Below are 11,090 nucleotides of genomic sequence, written 5' to 3'. Positions count from 1 at the left end.
ATACTAAGATAATTAACAGAGGTCCTTCTCTGGGAGTCACCCCCAAAAGAAGTAAGGTGGTGGTGGCTAGGAGAAGGGTCCTTTCAGTGGTTGCTCCCTGTCTCTGGGAGATGCTCCTCAAGGACGTGCACCCGGTGCCATTCCTGTTTTCTTTATGGTGCCAGGTGAAATTATTTTCCAGACATTTTAAATTAAATAAGATTTTTTTCTGCTATACCATGTATACATTGTATCAATTCTATAATTGTTGAGAGCTGTCATGTTTGTTTTTGTTTGTTTTAATTTTATTGTTATATCTTACTGTTTTGTCCTGAACAATTGTACATTGCCCAGAGAGCCTTTTGGCCTATAGGGCAGTATAAAAATGCAATTAAATAAACAAACAAACAAATATTGGAGTAGCCACTCATACTTCCACCTAGGCTTCAGTGTCAGGTAAGCAACTACTTTAAAATTACATGTGTATGTGTAAATTGAAGTTAAAATGTTGGTTTGTTTGTACCACATGACTGAATGTTTGGTTGACAGTGAATATATTTATTTATGGATATCCCCTCTGTCAAAGCATCTGAGATGATATACACTCAAACCATTGCAAAATTTGCACAGGGAGTAACACTTAACCTTTGAACATTTTCAAAAGCCCCAGGGATATTATCTAGCTGTAATTTGACAACTTTCTTGTAAAATAAGTCAGTATTATTATTTCCCCATATTACAGATAGGGGGCTTGAGTCTGAGAGACAGAGGTTTACCTCAAACCAGCTAGTGAATTCTTAGCAGAAGCTATTCTCACGCCAGGGACTTCCTGATTCATAGCTCAGTCTCTTCACTACAACCTAAAACTAGTTTCTCAAGGTGTGTGCAACACATTGGAATACAGTGCGCCGGCTAGTATGCAGAACTGTGAGGTTTTGTGCAAGCAAGAAGCATAGATAAATGTTTGCCTGCACCAGTATGTTGCCTAGCCATGAGGTGCAGGAAGGGTTAGTGCTAGTGCCATGTTAACTGGGTGTGGAGGTGCCAGAGATGCTATACGGAGGGCGGCTACTTGCATCCTTCCCTCTCGCCAGCCTAACTCTCCAGAATAGCCACTTGCTCAGCTGCTGCCTGCTCTGGCAAAAAGCAGTGGGTGACTCATAGCCTCGCAGCTCGCCACACAGAATTTTAAATAAGGGAGCAAGAGCAGCCAATGTGCAGCTCGTCTCTAAGCAGAGCCAGTAGCAGCGGATGGCTGCCTGCAGGAGGAGCAGGAAGCTGCTGCACTGAAGAGAAGGAGGAGGAGGAGACGTCTGACACAGCTGCACTACCTGAACCACTAGCAGGGAAATGGACACATGTTGAGTGATCTCCAGCAGCAGGAGGGAGGGAAAGAAGCGGCCAGTTGCAGCAGCAAGCATCCTGTGGACCCCTGGCTGGAGGCAAGCAGCTCTCCTTCACAGCAGCTGCGAGGTACAGTATAGCTTTTCTCTCCACCCCTTTTCCTACCTCCATCCCATCCTGGTCCAGCATCTTCATGTCCCTGACACTGCCAGGTGAAAGGCAGAGATATGCCCTGGGGAGCAGCACTGTGTGACTGTCACAGCAGTGCCCCTATAGATGGGCTTCCCCTTTCTTTTCTTGTGTATGGCACAGGAGTTTGGAGCTTTCTGTCACTAGAGTGTCAGATCCTTTCTGTGAGAAAGGGCATCCAAGTTTTTGCTAGAGCAGTAGAGGAGACTGCAGGATATATATTTTTTGTGTGAACAGAACAAATTAATAATAATTCAGAACAGGCTGTGTGTTCCCACACTTCAACCACATATATTCCAGTATATTTAACATGCCCAAATATGCCTGTATTGCCCTGCTCTTGATATCTTCAACCTCCCAAGCATGGTAAGTATTAGTGCAAGGTCCTATGCAAGGATTCAACATCCCCATGGTGCTCTTAATGGGGTTATCTGAGCTAAGACTCAGCCTAGACCATTTTTAGTGTCAGGGCTCAGTTCTGGAAAATGTGAAGTAATCCAGAAAAGAGTGCCTCGTAATGTGTTTAGAGTCTGTTTCCCCCTAACCAAACTCCATGCACTTCAGATCGGTATTTTCAGGTCAGAAGGTGAGGCTGTCAGGTGGGTGTGAGCTCCAGTTCTGCTCACAGAAATTAGTGCCATGCCAGTAATGATGGTTGTGGCACAGTAAACTTGGCACTGAAGCTTGTGGTTTTTCATGTGCTTTGGTACATGTTGTGTTCCCAGTTTTGTTCCATCAGTACATTATCTCAGTGGTGCTACATGACTACAGTTCCCCATTGTGCCTTTGGTTGCCTACCTTCTCAGTTGAAGGCCTGAACTTTGGGCATGTACTGTGTGATATTCTGAGCCCTTATCTTCCTTTTTGTTGCACAGGACACAGTTTTTAGTTCTCAGTCCTGGCCTCCCTTTGACGCCAACAGCCTATCATTTGGGAGTGATGTGTGCCTCTAATCAAATCTGTCCTCTTCTTCCTCCTCCTGCTTTTCCTTGTTTATTGCAATAGGTCCACTAAACCACAGTTATTAGCCATATCCTCACTACACTCAGCAGTGAATTAATACAATATAAAAAGACAGTGCAGGGTTCCAGAGCAGCCATGGTCTAAATGTAAAATGGGAAAGGCAAGTAGAGAAAGCAGTTCAAGTGATCAGAAAGATGGAATTTCCTACTATGAGATGAAGATTCGTTTTTGGAAAGGTTATAAAAAGCCATGTGAATGTTTATTTCTTAGGTCAGCAGGCCATCTGGACTATTAACTGCAACCATTAAAGGAAGTGACCACAACATATGACTGTAATAAATTAATCTTTTTTTCAATCACTCACAGCAAGAGTTACTAACTCTTTAATGGCTGCATGAGGGTTAGGGTTAGAGTAATTTAATTTCTAAAAAGATGGGTACTACGACTCAAGTCTATATGAAAAGCTCTATGTCTCAGGTATGTATTTCTACATGGAAAGTAACACTCTTTGACCAAAAGTTCCCCCCACCCCACCAAGTGATGGGTCATACTTAGATATAGCAATATGAATGTTTGGAAGCAATGCAGGTAGGACTTACTTGAAATGAAGTTTTCAATATTGACAGAATAATACCTTGTAGATATTCAGAGGCATTTTGAATTGTAGCACTGAAAACAAGTTTCAGGGCTCAAGCCCCTGGTGAATTAAGTCCAATACACATATAGGAAGGCCCATAATTCAGAGATAAAGCATACCAATGAGGAGTCATTACAAATTTGCAACAAGTGCTCCTGCTTATGGCTCACGTCTATTTAAAAAGGAAATCATATTCATGCTTGGTGCTTATGGGGATGCAGGAATGTTTTGGGAAGGAAAGAAAGCCACAGTTTTTTCTGTTCTTCCTCTCTGCTAAAACTTTTCTCCTAAATACTTTGTGGTATTAACAGTCTTAGGTTTAGGACTGGCTGGAAGCTCAGAACTTGAGGACTTTATTTTGCTGAAGAGGGAAGGCATATTAGAATATCAGAGGAAAAATTGGCATTGTTCCCTTTTCTCCTCCTGAAGCTTCGGCATATATGTGCGAAGGAGAGCTGTTTTAGCCTCATGCCATGTATCTCCACCTCCAGGATACAGCAAACTATTATGGAATCAAGCAAGCACATTTCTTCCCACACATTTCCCTTTTTCTTTTTCCAGAAGATACCATGAACATTTCATAGGTCTGGAAAGCCTCTGCATATAGGCCATTATTTTATCTGTCCCTTCTTCTAATTTACAAGGAAATGTACTTCTGCATACAAGAGCTGTCTCCCCAATATGTGCAGAAGCCATTGGTTTGTTTTTGAGTGGCTCTGCTTCACTTCAAAACTGATAGATTTCAGAAAGAAGGAGAAGAATCCAAGGCCCAGTGCCTCAGCTCATCTGAATTTCAGGGAGCAGAACTGGGAAAGATGTGTACCTCAGATTCTGGATTGCAGCTGCCAGTCAGAGTTGACAGGACTGGATTAGGCAGACCAATGCTGACTCAGCATAGCATCTTTTCATACATTCATATATCATAAGCTTCCCATTGATTGTAAAATGCCTGACTTGCTGTAGCTCTGTTAGGATTATGGTGTTAACCTGAATTTCACAAGGGCAGATGAGGATCTCAAGAATCTGACTAGCCTGCTTGAGTGTTACAGGACAAATCTTAAAATGTGCTTTCTCAACTTGAGATGAGCCATTCCAGCAGCATAGTGTCAGTAAATAGTATAAGATGCAGGTGTTTCAGGCAGATATACCTATGGCTGATGTGTATGTGATGGGGCTAGGAGTATGAAAGGAGGCTAGGAGTAGTTTTTTGAATGTGACTATCCAGAATAATCTAATGGGTTTAATCCATAATTTTAGTTAATTAATTAATTCAACCTATTTCTAAACTTTCATTCAATGGATGCTAGGGCAATGCATTTTAGGCATATACATTATTTAAACAAAATACAAATAAAATAAAATATTACCCTTCATAGGAATGACAGACTACAATGCAGCAAAAGCTGTACAAACTACAAGGGGACTTAGGTAGCCAGGGCTGCAAATGTTGTAATGCTGGTGCTTGCAGTACCTCTTTAGGAAGGCATTCTAGAGTTAGGGTGCCATCACCAAAAAGGCCAGTAGGCAATTCCAGCAGTCCATTAGATGCTTGTGCTGGAGTGGCTTCATTTATGAAACCTCTTTTGTGATTGTTGAGGAGGAAATTGTTTTTCAAGAGCAGCCAAAGCCCTCAACAAATTGATTAAATTGGGAGCTGTATAGGCAAATTAAAGCTAGGAATAAAGTGTGCATTTTGTTGTTATCAACCAATACAGTTGTCTTTTAGGAAAACAGAAGATGTATTATAATAGGGTGAAGGTAGACTTCTTGACAATGCCTAATTTTGCTCAAGGGGCAATGTTTTGACAGATAGGGATGATTAGATACAAAAGCAGCACCTGCTCAAGCTAAGCTGGTACAAGAGACTTTCTTCTCTCAAAAGTCTTATTATTCCCTTCACTTGGGTTGGCTTTCATAACATTCTTAGCTTAGCTGATTGCCAAGTCTTCTGTAGGCCTGCTATGTTTGTAGCAGTTGCTATTGAGCACTGAAGCAATGATTTCAGAGGAGCTGTTTGCAAAGCTCTTTGAGGTACTCAAAACTCTTTTCTGATGTGTGTCTGCAATCTAAAACCCAGAACACTATGTGCATAATTAGCTATTTATTGAATGTTAGTCAATGTCACTTTGCATTTTAATCCACAGTCAGCACAATCAGTTTCACTTGCTTTTTTGCTTCCCACAATCTCGCTGCTGTGGGGGACTTTTGTAATGCTATATTTGCTCCCTCTCCCAGAGAAAGCAATCTGCTACCGTTGATTTGCATCCTCTAATCTATGGACAATGATGCAAGTGAAAAACTGACCTGAAACTGAGATAAAGCATACACATACCCTTAACCAGGTGGGAAGCAAAACACTCTCATGAATTCTATTTAAATCCAGCAACAAGGAAGCAATGCTATCTGCTTTGTCCAACTATTTTGAAGAGAAGCCAGAAAATCCCAAGAGGGCTATAAAGAGACAAGCTGGTGCTCAGTGAGACCCAGTGGCTTCAGAGGGATTACGCAAAGGGAGGGATTACTCAGCTATCCTCCTCTGATTAACTATAAATGGCTGCCTTTTTAACCCTTGCATTATTTTGCCTTCCCTTTGCCATTTGCTATTTGCAAACATATGTTGTGTCATCTCATTTTACTTTGATCCCAAAAGTCTTAGTCTCTCCAGTCACCTAACAAAGAGGCTTCTCCTTAGCATCACAGCCTTATCCAGTGGGCACTCCGCCCACATTTCTCTATGAGATTTGTGACTGTGATGGCACATGACTTGCCAGTGGAGGACATTATTAGACCACCATTACTATTATGCTACACGCCATTCCTTTTACATCCTGACACTTAGCTGCATGCAATCTGAGCCAAGCAAGTTGTTGAGCTGTCCATAGCAATATCCAGGTCACTTTTCTGAGTGCTTATAATTAATTTAGAACTCCGTGTCTTGTATAAGGGTGTCATATGATTCTGAGCAGTGGCTTTTGCTTTCCATTAGCTCTTAATCATTACTACTGTAGCTACAAACCCCTGCCATCTCCCTGGTGCACTTGCCAATGTCTTCTATTCTTTCTTCACAGGTTATGCCATGCCTCAGACTTACTGGGTGCCTGCTAATGAAAGAGAAGGGTTGATAATAACCCAAATTTTGCATGACGGCCCATAGATCATAAACCAAGATGGCAGCTGGAAATACTGCTCCTTTAGGAGGCATCTTCACTACTGTGCAGCAGGTGATTATTATTTATATTATATTATATTATATTTTCAGACACAAGGACAATAGAAAATGGGAAGCTGGGACTGAGTAGAAATTACTGAAGCCACAAGCCTTTTGACTGGAAGTCCTACTCAGACTTTTCTGAGCTCAGATATTGGCTGCATTTACATGATTATGGAAAAGAAGTCATTATGGCTTTTTTCCTCCATCCCTGTGCATACTAGATGTGCTGCATGATATGCCTAACTACCCTCACAGTGCACAGATTGACATGTGGGGGGGTGTCTTTAAAAGCACCCCAGAACCCACAGCTTGTTGAACAGCTATACTGGACAGCATTTCTTCCCAAAAAAAAAAAAAAAAAAATCAAGCAAGCAAGCAAACCTCTTTAGAGTGCAGGGGCCCTCCTCAGCAATGTGGGATGTGCTGCGCTATGAGCTAGTGGGGAAGGGCGAAGATCACTCAAAATTGGACTTCTGCCCACTTTGGGGTGATTCCTCCAATCCCTAGCAGCCTTCCTTCATCTTATCCTATATAGTGCTGGAGGCCAAATGGCCTTCAGGAGAGGTTTCGTGGAGAGCACAGAGGGCTGCAGAGCAGAGAATGATACAGGAAACAGGTCTACCATGAGCTTCCTTTACTTGTCTCAGGATCCAAGCCCCTCTACTTTCAATACAAATCATGGGATGTATTTCCTATTGATTCTCCAGAGACCAGAAGGCCACTGCTTTTCTGGCTACAGATGGCTATAGGTAGGTCTGTGTTTAATACACTTTCATATTATATTATGCTATATTAATTTATATGCCATCCAATAGCCGAGGCTCACACATTATTTTATATTAGCACCAGTATATAGGGTACTTTACAAAGGATGAAAGAACAAGTTCTTAGTAATACAACAGGGATCTGTTGCCAGTGTAACTTAACTTAAAGCCTAACGCAGGCAGCTCAGCAAATACCAGCTTCTTGATAGGAATTTTGAAATCCTGCATGTAAGAATCTGGCAATTGAGTCACATAGTCTGCAACTATTGTTGCAAAGCTGTCCCAGCTGAACAGGTATTGGCATTTGCTTTACTATCTATGAATCAAAAAATAGCTGCTGTACATTTTTGACGCATGAACCAAACCACTATGTTCTTGAAAAACTGACTCATGATTTTGTGATACTATAGGAAAGCATATCTGTAAGAAAAGGCTAATCTTTCTTTGATTCCTATTCTCCAAATGGGAAATAAAGCAAAAGAATAGCTTTATTTATGACATTTGCAGCTTCTGACATCATGCCTACCTGTTTGGTTTCCCATAAGGAAGAAATCTGCTGTGGCGTCAGCAGCTGTGTACCTTAGACCAAATTAACCTTTCTCCAACAGGTTTGCTCAGAAACTGGAGTCAATATAGCCTTAATTTCTAAATGATAGGCACAGGCATTCAACTCTGCCTGCAAGCCACATTGTCTGACAATGCAAACCCTGTCCAATAATCTCAGATGTGTAAGCGCAGGCTGTAATTACTCAGTGGTGAGCGACATGCTCTTCCCAATCTTATAGCACTCTTTACATGTTGCAGAGATCAGTCCTTTGACTGAAAACAAATTCCAGGGTTGAGCCAAGTCTCTAAGTAAGACCTGATGTGAGCATCCCTACCTTCCCAGGAGCAATGGTAGGGGTGTAGAAACTCACCCGTACAGGTAATCGCACAGAGAGCCCAGCTGCTCCTAGCTGTTTGTTTAAAGGTGGGTGTTGGGGGACTGTTTCGCTGAGGCCTGTTTCACTTCTTATTCTGGTTCAGCAAAGACCTGTCACCACTGGGCCTACTGTGTTTCCATGGTAACTGAAGAGTCCACAATAGCTTGGCACCAGCGTTTCAGGCTAAACTGACAGGATTTTTTGTTTTTAAACCAGTGACTGCAGCTGGAGATTTGAAAGGACCAAACTCACAGACATGCTTGCAGATACAGGGCTGAAACTTGATACATGGGAAAGGCACAGGATATAACTAATATGACCCTGAAAAAGAGGGGCTCTATCACACAGCTCGAAACTAAAGATGCTGTGATAGAAATCCTAGAGTAAAAGACTCTGTGGTAGCGCACGGGATGACAATTGCTGTTCAGGGTCAGATCCTGTGGTAAAGATTCAGAATATAATAAGACAGGATAGGAGAAAAAGGGTAGGAGACTTGCAAAGGGGAGCAGGCAACCAGCAGGATGCATCATATATCATATGCCTGCCTGCACAGCATGAGCTAGCATGTCAAGTCACCTTTGCTAAGCTGGGAAGGTTCAGCCTGTAGCCAGATGGGTTACCACATGCAAAGCAGAACATGAGGCTGAACTCAGTGGCTTTATAGGCCCCTTTCAACTCTACTATTTATTCAAAATGTGATATGGGGTAGCCTACATTGCCTGGGATCTGTGGCCAGTATTTCCTGTTCTACCTGTTTCCTGAGCTAAAACACCAAATTCTTTTTTGAATTTGGGCCCTGTCCTCAAAACATTAAAGATCTTTCGACTTTCTTCTTTCTGGAATTGAGAGGACGATGGGAAGGAACTTGACAGTTTAAATATAAAATTGCAAGACACTCTTTCTAGGTGGAGTGAGAATACTGAAGAAGGGTTTTAAGTTGATAGATCACTACATTTCACTACAGTCCCACTATGGGAATGAAGGCAGACCAGGTAAGACAGGCAAATTAGGGATCCAAGCTTAAAACCCATTTCTGGATGGGCAACCCTGTCATCCAGTTTTAGTTCTGTTGTTTTGAGGGATCTGGTGAGAAAGCGATTGTCCTACAGCTTCGGTAGCTGTTGTGAAGTGTGAGAAAGGGTGTTATGGAGGAGAAGGATGAAGAAGGAAAGTATCTTTTACAGTTTTCTATACAAAGAGACCAGGTACTCTTTCATGCAGTGTCTCTCTTTTCTATACAAAGAGAGGCACTGTTTGATTATCTCTTGGTTGGTGTGCAGGATGGTGAGGATGCTGAGATGGCCTTTCATGGCACAGAAGATGAGGAGGATTTGGACAAGACCTTGGCTATCGAACGGTTTGGAGACCTGATCAGCAAATCTGTGCTAAGAGACCAGGAGAAGCAAGGCCGCAGCTACTGTGAGAGCGACTTTGAATGTATGTATGTCTTATCAGCTGGCCTAGCCTACAATCAGAGGACAGATTAAGCACAGCCTTCAGGTAGAAACTATTTTAATGATATGAAAAGCTTCTATTCAGTAGCCTATTGAATTTCCTGCAGAGCATATTAACCCTTATGTTACCATAGTGTGCTTTTGAGCCTTTCCTCCCATGTTGTGCATACAATCAAATTTGGACAGAAATACATAGTGTAAAATCAATATCAATATTTGAATTAAAAAACAACCCTGATATTCTAGGTTTGTGTTGAGACTTTGGAGCTTTGGTGAAGGAGTTTTGTGCATGCATGTGTATCCATACTGAAATTTCAGTGTCGTGACTCAGATTTTGTTACTGAAATTTAATTTCCAGGAAGGATGACATTTCAAATATTGTGATAATTTAAAATTAGGTAAGATATTGTATTGGTCTATTTAGGCCGATTTCTACATTACTTTCTCTTATACCTCCCAGAGAAATGGATGCTGACAAGAAAGCAGGCAGTCTCCATGGTCATATGTGTCTGTCATTCAGTATTTCTAAATGCCTCCCATTTAACAATCTTCCATTTCTCCCTTGCCTCCACTCCTGTCCCCACTAAGAAAAACAGAGACAGTGACGGGGATGCAGACAGGCACATTTGTGATCATAGAGTATAGTAGCTACAGCATCTTTAATTGAAGAAAACTAGAAAGGCACAGAGATTAATAGTAGAAAGGTCATCTGTTAAATGTGGAAGCTTGAAAACTGATCATAACATGTGGCATTATTAGGTGGGGCATATCCTGGAGAAGGGGGTGTCACTTGAGGAGGCATCCATGTTTTGGTTTCTGAGGCCTGGACCTGGATCATGTTCTCAAGCCTTACATAAGTGGGATGTGCCTCAATCTTATGAAAACAGGAGTAAACTAAGTTCACACAACAGCTGCAAAAGTCACAGCAATCTCTGTTGCTATATTATATCTATCTTCACCATAACCCCAATGCCACTTTGAAAATAATTTGGAACAGGAACAATCACCAGTAGGATTGGATTCTAGCATGTCAGTGATGTAGGGACAATTTTCAGCTTCAACATGGTAGTCTTTAATACCACAAGCAGATGGAGTACATGCAGAACTCTGTGTTTATTGCGGCATAACATGCCCCTGCAAACATCTAGAAAGTCTCACTGACAGTGATATTCTAATTTGATGCATACAGAATTTGTCACTGTGTGCCAAATTAGTGTTTGAAATTTAACACACTACATTTAACACAAATTTAACACCAACCATTGGTTTTGAAAATAAGCTCTTATGGAGGGTGAGGTGCCTGTGCAAAACAAACTCCCATTTTGGTATGCATATGTGATGCTCTTGCTTAAGTCATGTTCACTATATCTGTTAAGCAGTGTTTCTTTGTGACACAGCTGATAATACAGTGTTATGTTTCTATATACATATATTGTTGAACTATTTGTGCCTTCCTCATTTCCTTCCGACTAAGCTTTTCTTCCCCCACAACTAGCAACCACATTCTGCTTCCTTCATATGTTTTCTATATAACTTCCATTCAGGGCAGCATACAAATGTAATTAATAAATAAAATCTCTCCTATTGAAATCACTGATATACAAACATGTATCTGACAGCATTATG

At 41.5% G+C, this 11,090-nt stretch overlaps 1 protein-coding gene across 3 annotated transcripts in view; it reads left to right on the top strand.

The window, feature by feature from the left end:
- The first annotated feature begins 1,210 nt into the window (after nucleotides 1-1,210).
- The window catches only part of SLC4A3 (solute carrier family 4 member 3), a 44,892-nt gene continuing 35,012 nt past the window's right edge, over nucleotides 1,211-11,090 (top strand). For 2 of the 3 annotated variants that reach the window (XR_006415497.1, XM_044438025.1), the window contains exons 1-3: nucleotides 1,212-1,452; nucleotides 6,181-6,333; nucleotides 9,291-9,447. Coding sequence is in view for 2 of the 3 variants with exons in the window: in XM_044438025.1 (XP_044293960.1) it covers nucleotides 6,280-6,333; nucleotides 9,291-9,447 (211 nt within the window). In the remaining variant the exon portion in view is untranslated. Of the gene's footprint in view, nucleotides 1,453-6,180; nucleotides 6,334-9,290; nucleotides 9,448-11,090 lie in introns of all 3 variants that reach the window. The other variant, XM_044438026.1, reaches the window with a different exon arrangement.

The sequence above is a fragment of the Varanus komodoensis genome, unplaced genomic scaffold (assembly GCF_004798865.1).
Source record: "Varanus komodoensis strain SLA01 unplaced genomic scaffold, ASM479886v1 scaffold32, whole genome shotgun sequence".
NCBI lineage: Eukaryota > Metazoa > Chordata > Lepidosauria > Squamata > Varanidae > Varanus > Varanus komodoensis.
The sequence above is the reverse complement of the archived record's forward strand: the minus strand, read 5'-3'. Positions and strand labels throughout refer to the sequence as shown.